At 45.6% G+C, this 18,978-nt stretch overlaps 1 protein-coding gene across 3 annotated transcripts in view; it reads right to left on the bottom strand.

The window, feature by feature from the left end:
• The window catches only part of LOC126248377 (syntaxin-binding protein 5), a 1,030,224-nt gene that overhangs the window by 384,991 nt on the left and 626,255 nt on the right, over positions 1-18,978 (bottom strand). For all 3 annotated transcript variants that reach the window (XM_049949310.1, XM_049949311.1, XM_049949312.1), the window contains exon 5: positions 3,772-3,835. In XM_049949310.1, coding sequence (XP_049805267.1) covers positions 3,772-3,835 — 64 coding nt within the window. The remainder of the gene's footprint in view (positions 1-3,771; positions 3,836-18,978) is intronic.

Genomic DNA, 18,978 nt, shown 5'->3' with positions numbered 1-18,978 from the left:
TTGTGACGCTGGAGCGCCCGCCGGCGATCTTTAATCGCTTCAGCGATCTCAGGCGACCACCAAGGCACAGTCCGCCGCCGAGGGGACCCAGAGGAACGGGGAATGGCTGATTCGGCGGCAGTAACGATGCCGGTGGTGATCGATTGAACCACCGCATCAATGTCATCAGTAGAGAGAGGCTCAAAAGCGGCAGTGGAGGAGAACAAGTCCCAGTCAGCCTTATTCATAGCCCATCTGCTAGGGCGCCCGGAAGAGTGACGCTGTGGTAGTGACAAAAAGAGCGGAAAGTGGTCACTACCACACAGGTCGTCATGCACACTCCATTGGACAGACGGTAAGAGGCTATGGCTACAGATTGAAAGGTCAATGGCGGAGTAGGTGCCATGCGCCGCACTGAAGTGTGTGAAGGCACCATCATTTAACAGCGAGAGATCGAGCTGCGACAATAAATTCTCAACGATGGCGCCTCGACCTGTTGCCACTGACCCACCCCACAGAGGGTTATGGGCGTTGAAGTCGCCCAATAGCAAGAAAGGTGGCGGCAATTGGGCGACCAGTGCAGCCAGGACATGCTGCGAGACATCACCATCCGGTGGAATGTAAAGACTGCAGACGGTAACAGCCTGTGGCGTCCACACGCGTACAGCGACAGCCTCTAAAGGCGTCTGGAGAGAGACAGACTCGCTGTGCAGAGTGTGAAGGACATATGTGCAGACGCCACCAGACACCCTTTCATAAGCTGCTCGGTTCTTATAATAACCCCGATAGCCACGGAGGGCGGGGGTTCGCATTGCTGGAAACCAAGTTTCCTGGAGAGCAATGCAGAAGAAAGGGTGAAGGCTGATAAGTTGGCGGAGCTCAGCTAGATGGTGGAAGAAACCGCTGCAGTTCCACTGGAGGATGGTATTGGCCATGGCTGGGAAAGGCGTGACGGGACGGGGAAGGCAGATTACGCCGCTGGGTCACCTGCTGCCTCGAAGTGAGCACCTGTGCCAGTGCTTTCCATGGCGTCGGAGGGACTGGCGAGATCGAGGTCCTCAGCGGACGCCAGTATCTCCACCTCGTCCTCAGACGCAGAGTTTGAAGGTTGCGGTGGGACAGGTGCCACCGCAATGTCAGGATGCTTGGGAGCCTTTTTCTTCAACTGCTTCGCACGCTGTGCCTTTGGAGGGTCTGGCTGGGAGGGCCCCACTGGGTCAGTCTCAGGGACGGACGACGACCGTGAAGCCCTATGACCAGCGACCGGTTGTTGTTTCAAACCTTTGCGGGTTTCCGCTTTGACACTGGGCGAAGCCTGGGAAGGGAGGGCCCCAAGGGACCCCTTCCTGGCTAGAGTAGCCGAAGAAGCCCCACGCTTCTCCGGCTGGGAAGGGGGGACGAATGTCCCCGATGGTTGGGGTGGTGTTGCTCCTGGAGTAGATGGAGCAACATAGGGGGAAGTGCCCCCCACAACCAAGGGGGCCGGTTCATTGTGACATAGCTGAGAAGCAACAGTACGTGACGACACGGGAGAGGATCGGATCGCTGTTGCAGCAGCGGCATAGGAGGATGTCATGGGCACGGGATGTAGCCGCTCATATTTCCGCCTTGCCTCGGTGTAGCTCAGGCGGTCCAGGGTCTTATATTCCATTATCTTCCTTTCCTTCTGGAAGATCCGACAGTCCGGCGAGCAGGGGGAATGGTGTTCTCCGCAGTTAACACAGATAGGAGGCGGGGCACATGGAGTATCAGGATGCGAAGGACGTCCACAATCCCGACACGTGATGCTGGAAGTACAGCGAGATGACATGTGCCCGAACTTCCAGCATTTAAAACACCGCATCGGAGGAGGGATATATGGCTTCACATCACAACGGTAAACCATCACCTTAACCTTTTCGGGTAATACATCACCCTCAAAGGCCAAGATGAAGGCACCGGTGGCTACCTGATTATCCCTCGGACCCCGATGGACGCGCCGGACGAAGTGAACACCTCGTCGTTCGAGGTTGGCGCGTAATTCATCGTCGGACTGCAGAAGAAGATCCCTGTGGAATATAATACCCTGGACCATGTTGAGACTCTTATGCGGCGTGATGCTAACTGAAACATCCCCCAACTTGTCACAATTGAGCAACCTCCGTGACTGGGCAGAGGATGCCGTTTGGATGAACACAGAACCAGAGCGCATCTTGGACAAGCCCTCCACCTCCCCGAACTTGTCCTCTAAATGCTCCACAAAAAACTGGGGCTTGGTTGACATAAACGATTCCCCATCAACTCGCGTACACACAAGGAACCGGGGTGAATAGTCTCCACTGCCTTCTTTTGCCATACGTTCCTCCCATGGAGTGGCCAGGGAGGGAAATGATCGTGGTTCGTATTTCCTGCCGTTGAAGTTAGACCTCGATCGCTTAGAGACTGCTGGTGGAGGCCCACCAGCGAGAGATGATGTACCACGCTTCATTGCGGGTCATCCGCCCTGATGCCACCTACTCCGACCAAGGGCCCTCCCCACGGGCGCCACCCAGCCGCAGCAATAGCCACCTGGCAGGATGGCCATTGCCGGGAGTCCTGATGCCCCAAGGAGATGGGCATCTACTCCTTGGCATACGTGGGGAGTTAACGGCGCAGGCATCAGTAGAGCGATCCCTGTGTTGTCAGGGGGCTACAACCAAGAGGGTACATGGCGGCCCCACCACAACGGGCTGGCTACCGTGCTGGATCTTAGATGCAAAACTGTCCAAGGTCGTCGTCGCAGTTAAAAGAAACACTGCAGAGTGCAGCGTGGTAATCGCCCAAGAGATCGAAAACGAGTGGGACACCATTGCAACGACGAGAAAGCCGGCTAAAGGTCTAATTGCACGACGGATACAGTGCACCATGTAAGGCGCCCTTCCCCAATTGGCTCGCTCTTCGGAAGAATTTAGAAAGATGGAGGTCAAACCCGAGAGGGGACCATCACATAAGGCCGAAACATTTGAGACTCCTTTTAGTCGCCTCTTAAGACAGGCAGGAATACCGCGGGCCTATTCTTACCCCCGAACCCGCAGGGGGGAGTTAAAGTTAGATTACGTAGTGCGTACGCTTAGTGACCGATGACGTCAGCAGTTTGGTCCCATAAGACTTTCCACAAAATTCCAATTTGTTTCCAAGTCGTTGGATTGGACGCAGAGTACCTATACCTTGGACGGCCCGTTCACTCCGGATTTAACTTTTTTCTTTGAAGAAAGCTCAAAGATGCTGTTTACAAGGACATATCAGTTACAACCGATCATATGCAAGGCCGTATTTATGCCGGTGTTCATTCTGAACATAGCCTGTGATGGTCAGAATACACGTAATTACTGTATGCACTTCTGTTGTTCTTTAGTGTGTGCTACCACAGGTATTGTACAAGTGTCGGTGTGTGAACTTGTCAAATTACGATATCTCGTAAACGGCTCTCACTAGAATTGTGCAGTAAACACGAAAGACATTCTAATTAACCTTATTATTAGTTTGTTAATGTCACTAGGCATTGTTCCATTTAAAAAGTATGTTTACACAAAAAATACAGTTTCTGAGTATCATCATCATCATCATCTAAAAATACGATTTCCTGACTACCAACCCGTTCTGTGAAAATCGCAGATCAGTAGCACTTTTCATTTCCGCAATATCTGCGATGCAAGTTTAAGGTGATTCACCCTGTATACGTGAGATAATCTCTCTACAGCTTTGTTGCATGCGAGCTGAATTACTAAATTTTTTGAGCATCTTGCTCGTCAACAATCATCGTCTGAATCTTACCTTACTTGCGTCGAGCGGGTTATCGCTAAGGTGTACAACTGGGCCTGGATGCGTCTTTCTGGACCTGAAAAAGGCAGATGCTCCATTAGTTCTGAAATAGTACCAACGTGTGTTCCGAAACGATATAAATGGTAAAATGAAAATAAGGAGAAACTAAATAATTATGATATAAATCTCGAAGCTTCCCCTGTCAATATTATCTCAGTTTTTTCCACGACGCCTCTCTTCGTATTTAAAAAAAAAACATAATGTATTCAGTTTTCCCTCCTCCATTAAAATTAATTACCAGCCATAATAATTGGAAAAAGCCAGTGGCACTTCTCTTACGGAATTCTGTGTACTAAGATTGAAATCGGGACTGATGCATTCTGCTGACTCGATTTCTCGCATATTTTACAATTATCTGTGAATGCTTCCCTTTCTTGAAATAAGCATTAAACGACTGCGGTCTGATCCTATGTACGTACAATGAAAGGGATGGGAGTAGGGCGCCACAAACGGGCGCTCGAGTGGAAGGAGGCGGAAGATGTAGAGCACGCAGAGCCAAGGGCTCTTGCTGTCCCGTATCAAGCGCAGCTTCTTGTCCCCGTCCCTCGTCTGTCACGCCTCCCTCACGAAACAGCTCTTCAGCCAGCAAGTATACCAACGTTTACACTGCGCGCAGCCTCTGAGACACTTTAGCACGCTGGAAACGCGACACTTCGAGCCACCAAGAATTAACAAAACCAAGCAAAAAATAAATAAATCAGTTCTGCGCCTGACAAATGATTCATATATACAGGCATTTACAGGTCTAGTTCGACAAGGGGTCAGCCAAATGGCCGTGGCCTTATAGCAGACATAGTCCCAGCATTTAAATTACGTAACTACTTCGGCGTAGTCCCCACAACCTCAATAAATTTTAAAAACGACTTTTTTCCCCATCAGACTGTGTATAAATTTTTTGTTTTTAGTTTTTCACACTACCGGTTTCAAGCATTGCCAATTCTGAAGTGTGAGTGAAAACGTAACACACCATAGATAGAAAAGAAAAAGCTAAACACGCAACTATACTGCACGTACCATAACACAGACATAATACTCACCTCTAGTAACATATGAGGCTACATCCTTGCCATTAATTTAAAAATCACGTGTCATGCATACCTGTGCAAAGCACCGTCGTCAAACCTCCTCACCTAAAATGTAAAGGCGCACGACGTGAAAGTGATTATGAGGACAAAAGCATTACCACGTTACTTAAATCTCACATTTATCCAGAAGCACTAAGAAAACAAACCTTGCAATATTTCCCACGAAATACACTATGCATTCACTCAACGAACTGTCACATGTGCAGTTTGCGTGGAAAAATTTTTAACAGTCAGTCAGTCAGAGAATAAAAATACAAGGATCTTGCAACTATCCACACGATTTCAAAAATATTTCTGTCTCTAAGTAATTGTTATGTGAAAAACGTATTATATAAATAAATCGGTGGCGCACATCAGCACCGTTACATATGTCGAGACGTATTTCATGGACTGAACAAAAGCTATTTACATCGTATATATTCAGTATAACACTGTTAAAAAACGTAATATAATGTCGAATCCCAAAATGTAGTATCTTAGTAATGTAAAACGAAGTGTTCATAATTACAGCACGTGACAAACATCGAGAAACGGCGTTAGCAATCAACTGTGGGCAAAACAAACCTGTTAGATGTCATAAGCAACCATGCCCATACAGATAATAATTAAGATGAAACTGTAACAGCAGATGTAAGGTGCAAACGGATGACATGAAGATGTCAGTCTGTATACGATGTTGTACATGAAATATATCCTTTATCGCGTAGCATATGTCTACGGGCTTGTGTGGAACTATTCATGATTGTTTAATTTCTCGAATTATTGTTATACGGTAACAGTAGGTTAAGCTGTACCATCAAAAAATTTTAAAAAATTGTACAGTGTCTGGTGAAAAAAATACGCTCTTCTTTTAACGTAAGTAATTTATGGAAATCACGGAAAACCTACCTTAGAACGGGCGGACTGAGATTTTTCACTGTCCTGCGTACAAGGACAGCCTGTTTAAATAGAGCAACTTCCTATAATAACGTTTTGTTCCTACATTCTTAAAAAGAACTTATTTAATAATATAAACAAGCTAGTACTACACTGTTCACTAATTCTTTGACGCCGACCAGTGCCCTCTCTCTCTCTCTCTCTCTCTCTCTCTCTCTCTCTCTCTCTCTCTCTCTCTAGCCTAAGGACCATGACGATGTTGTAGACTTCCTAGTGATGATAGTGATAATGTTATCAACGAGAGAGAGAGAGAGAGAGAGAGAGAGAGAGAGAGAGAGCCAGTAAACATCGTAGTAACATGTCTGATATGGGACTAACTCTCAATTCTGTGCAAATAGTCATTTATAGAAATGTAGGGTATGTACAGTCCGTAACTGATTAAGCTTTTAGTCAAAGGTTACCGCATTTTTTTTAGCGCGAACTGTAATCACTCATTCCATAAAAATAATTGGGAGTAACACTAGGTAAGGTGTTGAAGTGGAATAAATATAGGTTCACATATGCGTTAAGTGAATGACAGATTTCGACGACTAGGCAAGTTACTGATAAGCTGCCGTTTCTATACGAAGGAGATTGCTTGAACAAACGATTGCGTACAGACAACAGTTGCATGTTGCTGAAGTTTATGACTAACAGGATACATGCGCTGTACACAAGGAAGGGCATCGCCAATATTCACATCGCTTTCCATAAGGAAGAATTAAACTGTTAAAACAAAATCTCAGGTGGAAGACGTCCTAAGAAAGATGCCTAGTATTTCGTGAAAGTCTTTTCAGAAAATTCCGATCCGCGAAGCTTCAACCCGCTGTGTACAGCTCCAGTAAACACCGTGAATATTTAATAGGACAAGTTATGGTTCGAACAAAGGCTTAAGAGCAATCATTCTTCCCACGCTCCAGCCGTCAAGGGATGCCAAGGAGCCTCAAAACATATTACACAAAAGATAGAGTGCTTGAAAAAATTCATATTCATCACCTAGGTATGTACACTGCTCAGTCAGAACATTATGACCAACGACCTAGAATCGATATAAACCCTTCTAGGAGATTGCATGCAGTATCAGTGGGCGTGCCGCACGAACATTTCGGCAACTGCACGGCTTGTCGAGTGTTCGAGGAGTGCTGTGATGTCTTCAACACGTGGCGAAACCAGGGGGAGACCACGTCCAGACGTCATGCGGTTGGGCGGCTAACTCTCATGACAGACGTCGGACAACGTAGACTGGGCACACTGGTAAAACAGGACAGGCGGCGATCTGTGGCGGCTCTAATATCAGACTTTATTGCTGGGCAGAGCCCAAGTGTGTCAGAACAGACAGTGCACCGAATACTCTCTAACAGAGGGCCTCACTCTTGGTTGTCGGACGTATGGCGCGTGACTGGTAGATCAGTATCCCACGGCTGTCCGGGGTGTCTTCAGACATCTTCCCTGGTCACCAGAGCTCAGTTCGAAACGGAACTCTTTATTAAAGACAATTTTACTCCAGTCAGTGAGATTCCACTCCGAAGACGTGTGTGGAGACGCTCCAGACAGCGATGGCATACCAACCTGACAGTTACCCGCCATACGTCCTGACAACCGAGGGTTATGGTTTGGGGTGCCATTTCATTTCGTACCAGGACCATTTTTGTTGTCATCCGCAGCACCCGTAAAGCACAGCATACGTCGACGGCTAATATACAAGCGAAAGAAAACGCAGTCTGTTTGATCTTCACTTTTAATTTAATCTTGAATTCTCTGCAAAAAAATTTACATTACTACTGTATTTTGAGACGTTCCTGCTCTATTCTTCACAAAAATTACCAGACCCTAGACAGATATCAATTCTTCAGCTTTCCCCAGATAACGTATATTACGACTGTTTAGTATTTTTTTTCATTTTATTGCACATACTTTAGATGAAACACAACAACAAAACGTTTGACGTACATTGAGAATTATTTGGAATTTTAAAGTCACAATGTGTACTCCTAGTTTGCGTACTGAAGACTTGAAGGTCTGGTGTCATGTTAAAAACTCTAAACTTTCCAGTTTTATCGAGCCTGGACACATCCTGCTGTACAAGGACTAAGTAAGTTTCAGTACTTGAAAAATACGTGCACTTCCTTAACAGAATTGTTAATTAATGCACCAATTAAACGAAGTCTCGCAAAGATTTACGTGCTCATGTTCACAAATATGTACATACCTGAAACTCACAGAGCCAGGTGGCTTAGTGGTTAGCACAATGGACTCGCTTACGGGAGGTCGACGGTTCAAACCAGTGTCTGACCATTCTCACTCAGGTTTTCCAAGATTTCCCTAAATGGCTTTAGACAAATGCCGGGATGGTTCCTTTGGAAGGGCACTGCCGACTTCCATCCCCATCCTTCCCTAATCCGATGGGACCGATGACCTCGCTGTTTGGTCACTTCCCCCCCAATCACCAGCCAACCTGAAACCCAGTTATGATGTCGGCACTGGAAAATACTTTGTTAATTGAACAAAAATCCCGAGGCTCACATCACATTAAAAATAGAGCGAGCACAGGTATAGTCGCTACAGAATTACCTCTTTACGGTCAAGATCCTATTTCGTGCCCAGCCCGAGACCCAGTTTGTATCTGTCGATGGATTTAATTTAATTTAATTTTCGTCAGTAATGATACAATAACGCAGTAGAGGTACGCGTTACCAAACCACAGCAAGAAATAATTAAGTCTCTAGCTTTTTACCCACGAAGTTCACAAGTAAGGATTGGAGTTTAACGACGACGAAATTATTTGACGACAAGGAACGAACTCTGATTGGGAAAGGATGGAAAACGAAATCAGTGATATCCTTCTGGAAAGGAATCGTACTGGCATTCGCCTTCAGCAATTTAGAGAAACAGAAGTGCAGATTTAAACCCCTCTTCTCCAGACTGTTAATCCAGTGCTTTAGCAATCGCGGCAACCCAGCCCCCACACTAACTCCACGTATAGTAAAAAACATTTTTAATGGGACACACTCATACTCCCATTGTTTGAAGCAAAACACAGGAGCTCCGAAACTGCGTCAATCCCTTGAAGATACTGACTCATTCAATGCACGGAAAGAACAAAAGCCTGTTTTCGACACAAACTATATCCACCAGCCGAAAAATTCACTGCTTCAAACTGAAACAAACTTCAAACAACTGGAGGCTCACGATTTACCAAACGCTACGTGAAACAGCATGTAATAACACGAGTTTTTGATTAAGAGCTTCTGTGTATGCAAGCACAGTGACAAAGAACGCCAAGTTATTAAGTAACACAAAGCGCAGACGTGATTCGCCGGACGAAACCAGAGGGCGCGCGCGCTAGGGACTGAAACTTTACGCTCGACACCCCCCCCCCCCCAAACACACACACACACACACACACACACACACACACACAGAGAGAGAGAGAGAGAGAGAGAGAGAGAGAGAGGAAGACGCGTATATCTCAGGCTGACAAAATTTGTACGCGTGGAGGCCACCGAACCAAATCCGCTGTCCACATGAATGGTTCACTTCTTCACATGCCACTTAATAAGCTCTTTGAGTTGTACGCCGAGTGGCCCCACCCACTGCATCTAGATCAGACACGCATTGTTAGAAACATGTCAATACACTGCTTTTTAAGACCATGTCGTAAAATGTTTTACCGTTTTTAAGGTTGTTTATGCTGCACAGGAGAGCGGGAAATGAACGAGGAAATCCCGTTGGATCCCTTCGAAGTAAAGAAGCCCTGAACAAAGGATGGAAAAAGGCACAACTTTATTAATTATTGCACTCGCCACAATGCCGATAGCGTGACAAACGCAAGGATCCACGAGACTTAGTAACAAAACTTCCTACAAAACATAAATAGCCTTCACGGTAATACGTGAGTGAAGACAAACATGGAACCAGAACTACCGCCAGACTGGCAGAGCGGTTCTAGGCGCTACAGTCTGGAACCGCGCGACTGCTACGGTCGCAGGTTCGAATCCTGCCTCGGGCATGGATGTGTGTGATGTCCTTAGGTTAGTTAGGTTTAAGTAGCTCTAAGTTCTAGGGGACTGATGACCTCAGTAGTTAAGTCCCATAGTGCTCAGAGCCATTTGAACCACTACCGCCAGACTAGCAATGCAAGTTCACGTAAGGTAGACTCAAACTGCTTCGCTCCCTTCCATAACAGTGCCTGATCAGTGCGTGAGTGGGGTACAGTCAACACATATTTTTCGTAAAAACGAATGTTTATTTATCAACGTAATCTATACGGAGTTAAATGAATTTGGCCCAGAGAGAGTTTCTTTTAATCCTCCAGAAAAGAATTGTTTCTAATTCTACAAAAAGTTGTTTATATGTCACATAACCACCTAATTGGACGGTTTCTTTTTTTTTTACGGGTAGTTTTACGAAACAGAAAAAGAGAAAGGATTAGTTTCCTTTTGCCGCGTTCCATCGTCTTCAAAATTCGTGCATCATTTCATTTTCCACCTAGTATACTTCAGTCTAGAGCAAGTCTACTGTTTCGTCATAACTGATGAGTTTCGGCCTTGTGGCTATTTTCAGGTGATGACTACTAAATACCCAACAAAGCGAGTCTCATGCATTTTGAATTTCGTACCAAATTGTTAAAAGTATCACGTTTAGCAAAATTAATTACTAACAAAATTTCTCCATTATTTCATAGGGATACATCAGACTTATATTTCATCCTCGTAAACACGTGTACGAGGCGCGCTCAGTACCGTAACACATTTCTTTTCTGAAATCAGGTTTTTTTTTATTCTTTATTCTAACACACCACATTATTCCACATTCTTCTGGCTACAAAACTCTGTTTTTCAAAATAAACTCCCTTCAATGGGACGTTCTTACGCCACCTTACCGAGAGGGCCTGTACGCCCGCATGGTACACTCTACCGGTCGAAGTCGCCCACGAATATTTGCGATGCTCTGATTTTCCGCCAGAAGAAATGCAATGACGGCTCTCTGCTTGGAACGCACCTCCGTTACAGACTCCATTTTGCAGGCTACGTATAGCACCGCCACCTATCGGAACCTCCCGAACTTATACGGACTGAAGCGGGAACATTACAGGGTGTTCCACAACAAATTCCGCATTTTTCCAACCGAAATTGGCAGAAAAAAAACGTGTTGCTTTACTTATTGAAAGGGCCGGCCGGAGTGGTCGAGCGGTTCTAGGCGCTACAGTCCGGAACCACGCGACCGCTACGGTCGCAGGTTCGAATCTTGCATCGGGCATGGGTGTGTGTGATGTCCTTAGGTTACTTAGGTTTAAGTAGTTCTAAGTTCTAGGGGACTGATGACCTCAGAAGGTAAGTCCCATAGTGTTCAGAGTCATTTGAACCATTTTTGAACTTATTGAAAGTCCCTCGTAGTACTGTACGAACCAAATTTACTAGGCGTGGTGCTTCAACACAAATTAACGATTTACGATCGTTACGGCGTAATGGAAAACGTCGAAGAAGTAAGTTTGGTTCTTTTTTTTTTGTGCCTGAACTTTAGAACAAATTACTGTCTGATGCTAGGGCAGAAAGAATTACGCTTGTAAGAAACGGCTCAAACATACTGATACCCTCTTTGATTTATTTAGATCATTACCTCAGCTGAAATATTATCCTCATCAATTAGATTGGAGTGACATGCTGTCACTCTTGTCGCCACGCCGTCGACTAGGGCTAAAATGTCTTCAAAACTTTTACTGAACGTCGGTAAGAGTCGATCGCAGTGTATCAGTGTATCTTATAGCATCCACCCCCTGCTTTGCGTCGTATAGTAACGGGGATTTTCTTGTGCCACAGTTCCGCGGGTGCCCAATGAGTAGCAGAGCCAACTGCCGTGTTGACGACCGAAGTCACCGTTAACCCTAGTCGACGGCGTGGCGACAAGAGTCACAGCATGTCACTCCAATCCAATTGATGAGGATAGTATTCCAGCTGAGGTAATGATCTAAATAAATCAAAGAGGGTATCAGTATGTTTGAGCCGTTTCTTACAAGCGTACCGTTAACTATCACAGTGGCCACCGCCCTACACAGCTCAGCACGTCACATGCCGCAGAGATTAATGTGGGCGCTAAGCGTAGAAGAGTAATGCCTAGAGTGATGAACACGTCCATGGCATAGGTCACCTCACCTATCTGGGAGGCACTTTTGGAACCATTAACTCACGCTCGCAACTCTCGTTACAGCCTTGTAATGCCCACTATTTCCTCCTCCTCCTCCTCCTCCTCCTCCTTCCTCGCCTGGTATCTTCGCGACCTGTTAATTACTGGATTTAGCAATGTTAGTGGTAGAGGGTGGCCGCCTCTTCCCACCAAGGAGGGAATTTGTGTACCCCTATCTGTCTGCTACTAGAGTTATCCCTCGTGTAAGTGTGCGAACGTTTTTTTTTTTTTTTTAATGTTTGTGAAACGTATAACTAAGGCGGGATGTGGGTATCAGCCCGGTATTCAGCTAGCTTGACGTGGGACACCTTACTATTATCTTGGAGCGATAGATATTGTGAAAGTAGAAGCTTGATGATATCTGAACACTACTTCACCTCAACGAATACACCTTTTTACCTTCATATTTCAAAAAGATTCCTCCTCTGTAACAGAACTGGATTTTTGTGCACTGCACAGTATAGTCACTTCTGCCGCTGCAACAAACTGGTGAGAGCAAACTATTACAGTATCATTCCAATTTCGCCCATATATTACACCGATTTTCTAATCTTTCCACACCACCAACGTGCCATCAAGCCACTGACATTTAATAACAACACGTAGTGTTTGTCCCTCATGGAGACCCAGCCTTTGTACCAAAAGATAAGCTTGTCTAAATACAAATTAGTACAAAATCAGCACTCTTTTGCAGTATTTCACTTATTATTTTTGAAACATAAATAGTTTCCATTATATCTCAATGTGAAAACTACGTACATCTTTCCTAATAGTATTCTCTCGACGCCCTCATTAAAATTCAGGGTATTTTGTGACTCCACAGTACTTGATATTAGCTAACGCACTGTCCAGTCACATACATGTGGCAACCTGTCAAAAGCCCGAATAATCACCCTTTCCAGTGATCGGTCCGGGACGTACGGGAAGGGAGTCAGCTGAGGATCTGGAAGGTACAGACAGGGACCTGGAGCCATCCCGACTCCAGTGCCGTGGCCAGCTGAGGATCCGTGGTGCATACAGCCCGATCGAAGTGGTTCCACAGATTCTCGATTAGATTTAAATCCGGGTAGGGTGGGGGCTGGTTGGATTTTCAGCGGAGTACGTTAAACTCATCCTTGTGCTCTTCGAACCACGCACAAACACTGCGAGCTGTGTGACACGTTGCACTGTCCTGCTGGTAGATGCCACCGTGCCGAGGAAAAACAAACCGCATGTAGAGGTGGACACGGTCCCGAAGGACAGCTCCATACTTGTGTCGATCCATTGCATCTTCCAGAATGACAATATCAGCGAGGGAATGCCACGGAAGCATTTCCCAGACTATAACATTCCCTTCTCCGGCCTGGACCCTTCCGACGATTGTTGCAGGGTGTTTGCTTTCAGACAAAAAATGGTTCAAATGGCTCTGAGCACTATGGGACTTAACATCTGTGGTCATCAGTCCCCTAGAACTTAAAATTACTTAAACCTAACTAACCTAAGGACATTACACACATCCATGCCCGAGGCAGGATTCGAACCTGCGACCGTAGCGGTCACGCGGTTCCAAGCTGAAGCGCCTAGAACCGCACGGCCACACCGGCCGGCGCTTTCAGACATTTCACGTCCGATGGAGCATAGAACGTGATTCATCTGGAAAGGCCACCTGGCGCCACTCAGCGGACGTCCAGCTACCGTACTGGCGTGCAAATTCTAGTCTTAGTCGCCAATGAACAACAGTCAGCACAGGTGCATGAACAAGGCACCTACTGCCGACGCCCACACGCAGCAACGTTCGCTGATCGGTCGTTGAGAAGACACTGTCGGTAGCCCCTTGGTTCATCTGCGGTGTCAGTTGCTCAATAGTTCCACGTTTATTCGCCCGTACACATCTCCGCAGCCGTCGTTCACCCGTCAACAATGGCCCGTGGTGTATCACAGTTGCCTCGGCGCCGGTTTTCGATAGCGCAATTTTGCCATATATGGTATACTTTAACCACGGCGGCGCGTGGCCAGTTTCAAACTTAGCCGTTTTGGAAACGATTCCAGCTTTGGCTCCAAAGCCAATGATCATGCCCTTTTGAATGTCACACACATTGCTCCGTTACAGCATTACGGCAACGGCTGCACAGTTTTGCGTGTTCTCTAGACACACTTTATATACCTTGCACTGCTATCGCTGTCACCCCCCCCCCCCCCCCTCCGTGAGTGGGCACTGCACGTTGACGTCGAACATAGGCGGTGGTCACATTAATGTGACTGGGCCGTGTATCTTTACTTATGAACAGTTCAGTGTTTGGTTAGCCACTGCATTGTTGGTTGAAGGGTACCTAGCACATAAAGAAGGGGAAAGAGCCACTGCTGTTCAATAATACGATTGCCGATCAATCACTAGAAACAATCTCAACCACAATATATATAAGAGTGTCTGATCGATTTGGAGTGGAAATATCACAACGCAAATTGTAGGACAAGCATATACATTCTTCCAATGAATTTCAACCTAAAGAAATTTAATTCATCCGCAAAAGAAGTGTCTCCGACAACACATTCGTTCCCTAGTAATGTTAATCACTCGAACCCTTACCAAGTAGGATTAACAGAAAAGATGCGGAAGATCTAGATATCATAAGCACGTTTCGCCACGGATTCGTACATTTGTTATGAGAACGGAACTTCGAAGCAGAGTCAAGCAACATACTACTTCGTCCTACATACATCTCACAAAATGACTATGACACTCCCATCAGAAGACGTCGTACTTCTTCGGAGGCTTATCGACAGGTTCTCTTCCCGCAGCGCACTATTCACAAATGAAACACCAGTAGTACCTGAAAAACTATCCACCAGACAACCTAATGGCTTGGGGACCACCACCATCTTGTGTCCTGAGTAAGTAAAGAAGTAAATACGGGCCCAAGCACAGACTATGACGTCAAGGCGCAGGTATCGTGTAAGTTCCGCCCGCGACATACCTGAAACAGTGAGATGTTTCCTGATCGCATTGCTTCTTGGATTAGAGCGCTTTTTTAAAATTATATACCTATTTCATGCTCCAAGGTACGTCTAGAGCAGAGAAGGTTAGAAATTAACCCGCAGATCATATGTGAAGTATCCAGCTTCCCAATATCCTATTCTCTTTTAGCATTCCAATTTCTTACGTTAAGAATACGACGAACTACACACATCAAAAAAGTTTTGCATCACCGCAGTTCACAGAACTCCTCAAGATAGACTTTGACTCTGGATATTGCATCACATACACAGTCCCTTTGACTCTTCAGAGATGTCACTAAACCCGCCCAAAGGTGTAAACAACCATGCATGAGCAGCGCATATTAGACGGAGGGGGTCAGACAGCCAATCAGTTCCAGCCATTCCACCAGGAAGGAGGTACACAGCTCGTGTTGGCTGTAGTTCAACCATGCCTAGACGGTCAATAAAGCGGTTCGATCGCGTCCGCATTGTTACTTTGTGCCAAGAAGGGCTCTCAACAAAGGAAGTGTCCAGGCGTCTGAGTGAACCAAAGCGATAGTTTTTGGACATGGAAGAGATACAGAGAGACAGGAACTGTCGATGACATGCCTCGCTTAGGCAGCCCAATGGCTAATACTGCAGTGGATGATCGCTACCTACGGATTATGGCTCGGAGGAACCCTGACAGCAACACCACTATGTTGAAAAATGCTTTTCGTGGAGCCACAGGACGTCGTGTTACGACTCAAACTGTGCGCAACTTCACTCCCGACGTCCATGGCGAGGTCCATCTTTGCAACCACGACACTATGCAGGGCGGTACAGATGGGCCCAACAACACGCCGAATCCACCGCTCAAGATTGGCATCACATTCTCTTCACCGATGAGTGTCGCAAATGCCTTCAACCAGACAATCGTCGGAGACGTGTTTTGAGGCAACCCGGTCAGGCTGAACGCCTTAGACACACTGTTCAGCTAGTGCAGCAAGGTGGAGGTTCCCTGCTGTTTTGGGTTGACATTATATGGAGCCGACGTACGCCGTTGGTGGTCATGGAAGGCGCCGTAACGGCTGTAAGATACGTGAATGCCGTCCTCCGATCGATAGTGCAACCATATTGGCAGCATATTGGTGAGGCATTCGTCTTCATGGACGACAATTCGCGCCCCCATCGTGCACATCTTGTGAATGACTTCTTCCAGGATAACGACATTGTTCGACTAGAGTGGCCAGCATGTTCTCCAGACATGAACCCTGTCGAACATGCCTGGGATAGATTGAAAAGGGCTGCTTATGGACGACGTGACCCACCAACTACTCTGAGGGATCTACGCCGAGTCGCCTTTGAGGAGTGGGACAATCTGGACCAATAGTGCCTTGATGAACTTGTGGATAGTATGCCACGACAAATACAGGCATGCATCAATGCAAGAGGACGTGCTACTGGGTATTAGAGGTACAGGTGTGTGCAGCAATCTGGACCACCTCAACTGAAGGTCTCACTGTATGGTGGTACAACATGCAATGTGTGGTTTTCATGACCAATAAAAAGGGCGGAAATGATGTTTATGTTGATCTCTATTCCAATTTTCTGTACAGGTTCCGGAACTCTCGGAACCGAGGTGATGCAAAACTTTTTTTTGATGCGTGTCTATACAACCTAAAACAGAATCAATGGCGGCTATTGTAAACACGAGCTAAGCAAGTGTCGACAGTTTCAGCGTTAGCTGCGGAGCTACTTGACAGAGAATGAAGGCTGTGCGATGAACAGCAGTGACAGGTCAGCATACTGAGTGAAAATCTTGTTATCGCCTGGTGACAGTGAAGGATGACTCAGGAGTGTAAGCAGATAGGCCGGCGGAGCACGAGAATGGTAAACAATAAGTACACAAGCGGGGGCTCTGAGCCAACGCACTCCACAACTCCCGAAGCTGGAAGCGCACACGAGTGTTATGCGATGGCTCGTACGTATTTTAAGTTGTAAAACTGAGTCTTGCATACGATATGAAGCTGTTTTAAAGATACTCTTCCACAACTAAAATTTGTGTGTGTATTTTACTATCCAATTTTACGACTGCAACCTACCGTCTGCTCAGAGAGAGAGTATCGTGTGTGCATCGAGCGAGCACAGTGATTGAAGAACTAGACTGGCATTCGATGGCAGCGAGGCCAGCAACAACCCTGATTTATATTTCACGTGGATTTCCTAACCATTCCAGGTGAATGGCGGTATGGTTCCTATGGAAAAGTAACTTTTATTGCCTATCTCCATATTTGTCTATTTCGTGTTTTGCTCTGTCTCTGATGAGTTCTGTATGGGCAGTGTGAATGGGACATACGCTGCGAACAAATTAGTGAATCCCACGGAACGATTCGATTAGTTTTTAGCGTACAATGCAAAGTATCTCGCTTAGGGATGACCATTAACGTATTCTAACCTGTGTTCTTTCCCAAGTTTAAATATTTGTAATACTTTATTGTTTATAAAAAATTAATAGTAAGCGTAGTGGTATCGTCTATAGCTTCAGACAGGAAAAACTCGCTTTGACCCATAGTACTTACTTTATCCAATATCGGTGTTATTTTCCAACAGATTATTTCTTTCCTATGTCGTTCATTTTCGTTATTTTTCTGTGTTATGATAGCCTAACACCTACAGTCGATACACTTATTGATCTGAAAGTTTTATCGTTTGCAGTTGGAGCACCGCTAGCGTTACAAGAAGTGACAAAGCATGTTGCCTCCTGCTGTTATATGCACTGTAAGACTGACGTTTGTTTTTCTTCACTTCGCCACGTAGTTCATGAAACAGTTGCTACATTTTTGCTTTCCAAGCGTTCGTCTGGTTCATATACATATGTAATTAAATACTTCAAAAGGAAATACGTGTCGTTTCGTTCTGCTACCAATTATATAAAAGTTCTGTTCACTTAAAGGCACATATTATGTAACGGTAAAACCAAAGTAGTTACATATGTCACAGCAGCACCTTCTTCAGGGTAGGTACCACATACGTAAATCAAATTATAAGGAAGTTAGGGCTGAAACGAACCTTCAGTTTGAGCATGAAACTGAATACCACATTTTAGCATACTGCTTCAATACAATCAGTTATTGCAAATTTTCTGCGGGCACCAGCAATTTTATTTCCATCCAATAATATATTCGTCAGTGTGAAATGCCCGCTATCTTCATTCTGGCGTAACCACAAGCGCCGAAACGAAGACGAGGAACGCAAGAGAAGAGAAGGCAGTGAAACGACGTCGGCCAATAGCACGCTGACCAGGATGTCACCACAATAGGAGCGGCATCTAGCCGAAATGAATACAAGCGCCACTCCCGCCAGCCTCGACCGGGCATTAGTGGACAGTATTCGAAGAGTATTAGCGCGGCCTAGCAGAAAGTGCTACAAGAACAGTTATTAGTGATCCATATTCATTGCTTGTTTGGACACAGTCTATAGCGAAGAACATTACTGTTTGCATGTCGCCCATCGCTTGCGACACCATTGTTTATTTCAAAGTTAGGTACTGTCAATCTGCTTATTGAAATAAAACTACTAATGGTACTTGCTTGAATTATTGTATAGCATTCCGAGAACGCAGCATCCCTTAGGCACCTTGTACGAGACGAGTAGGCAAGACCCCACACATTGCTTCAGAATATTGAAGGACTGAGGAGTAAAATTAATGGACTACTTATTTGCACTGCTCTATTAGATCCCCAAACCCAGTTGACGTAATTTACGTTGGAATCTCGCATCTGCAGAACGTAAAAGGAAAGCGGAGGAGTTGTTACATCCATCAGGCACTGACAGAAATTTAAGAACAATAGTACATAAATTTTTCTTGGAGCAGCATATGCAAGCATGCGTCACAGAAGTAGAATTTCGTAATAAATCCTTTGTAACAGTTTGCGTGCACCAAAGACCTTCGGTAATTTTAATCTGTTTATTAATTACCTCGAATTTCTCACAGCATATTTCACAGTTTAAAAAATGAAGCAATGGCTGCTAGTGATTT

Source organism: Schistocerca nitens, chromosome 3, assembly GCF_023898315.1.
Source record: "Schistocerca nitens isolate TAMUIC-IGC-003100 chromosome 3, iqSchNite1.1, whole genome shotgun sequence".
NCBI classification, from domain to species: Eukaryota; Metazoa; Arthropoda; class Insecta; order Orthoptera; family Acrididae; genus Schistocerca; species Schistocerca nitens.
This window is presented reverse-complemented; position numbering and strand designations above follow the sequence as displayed.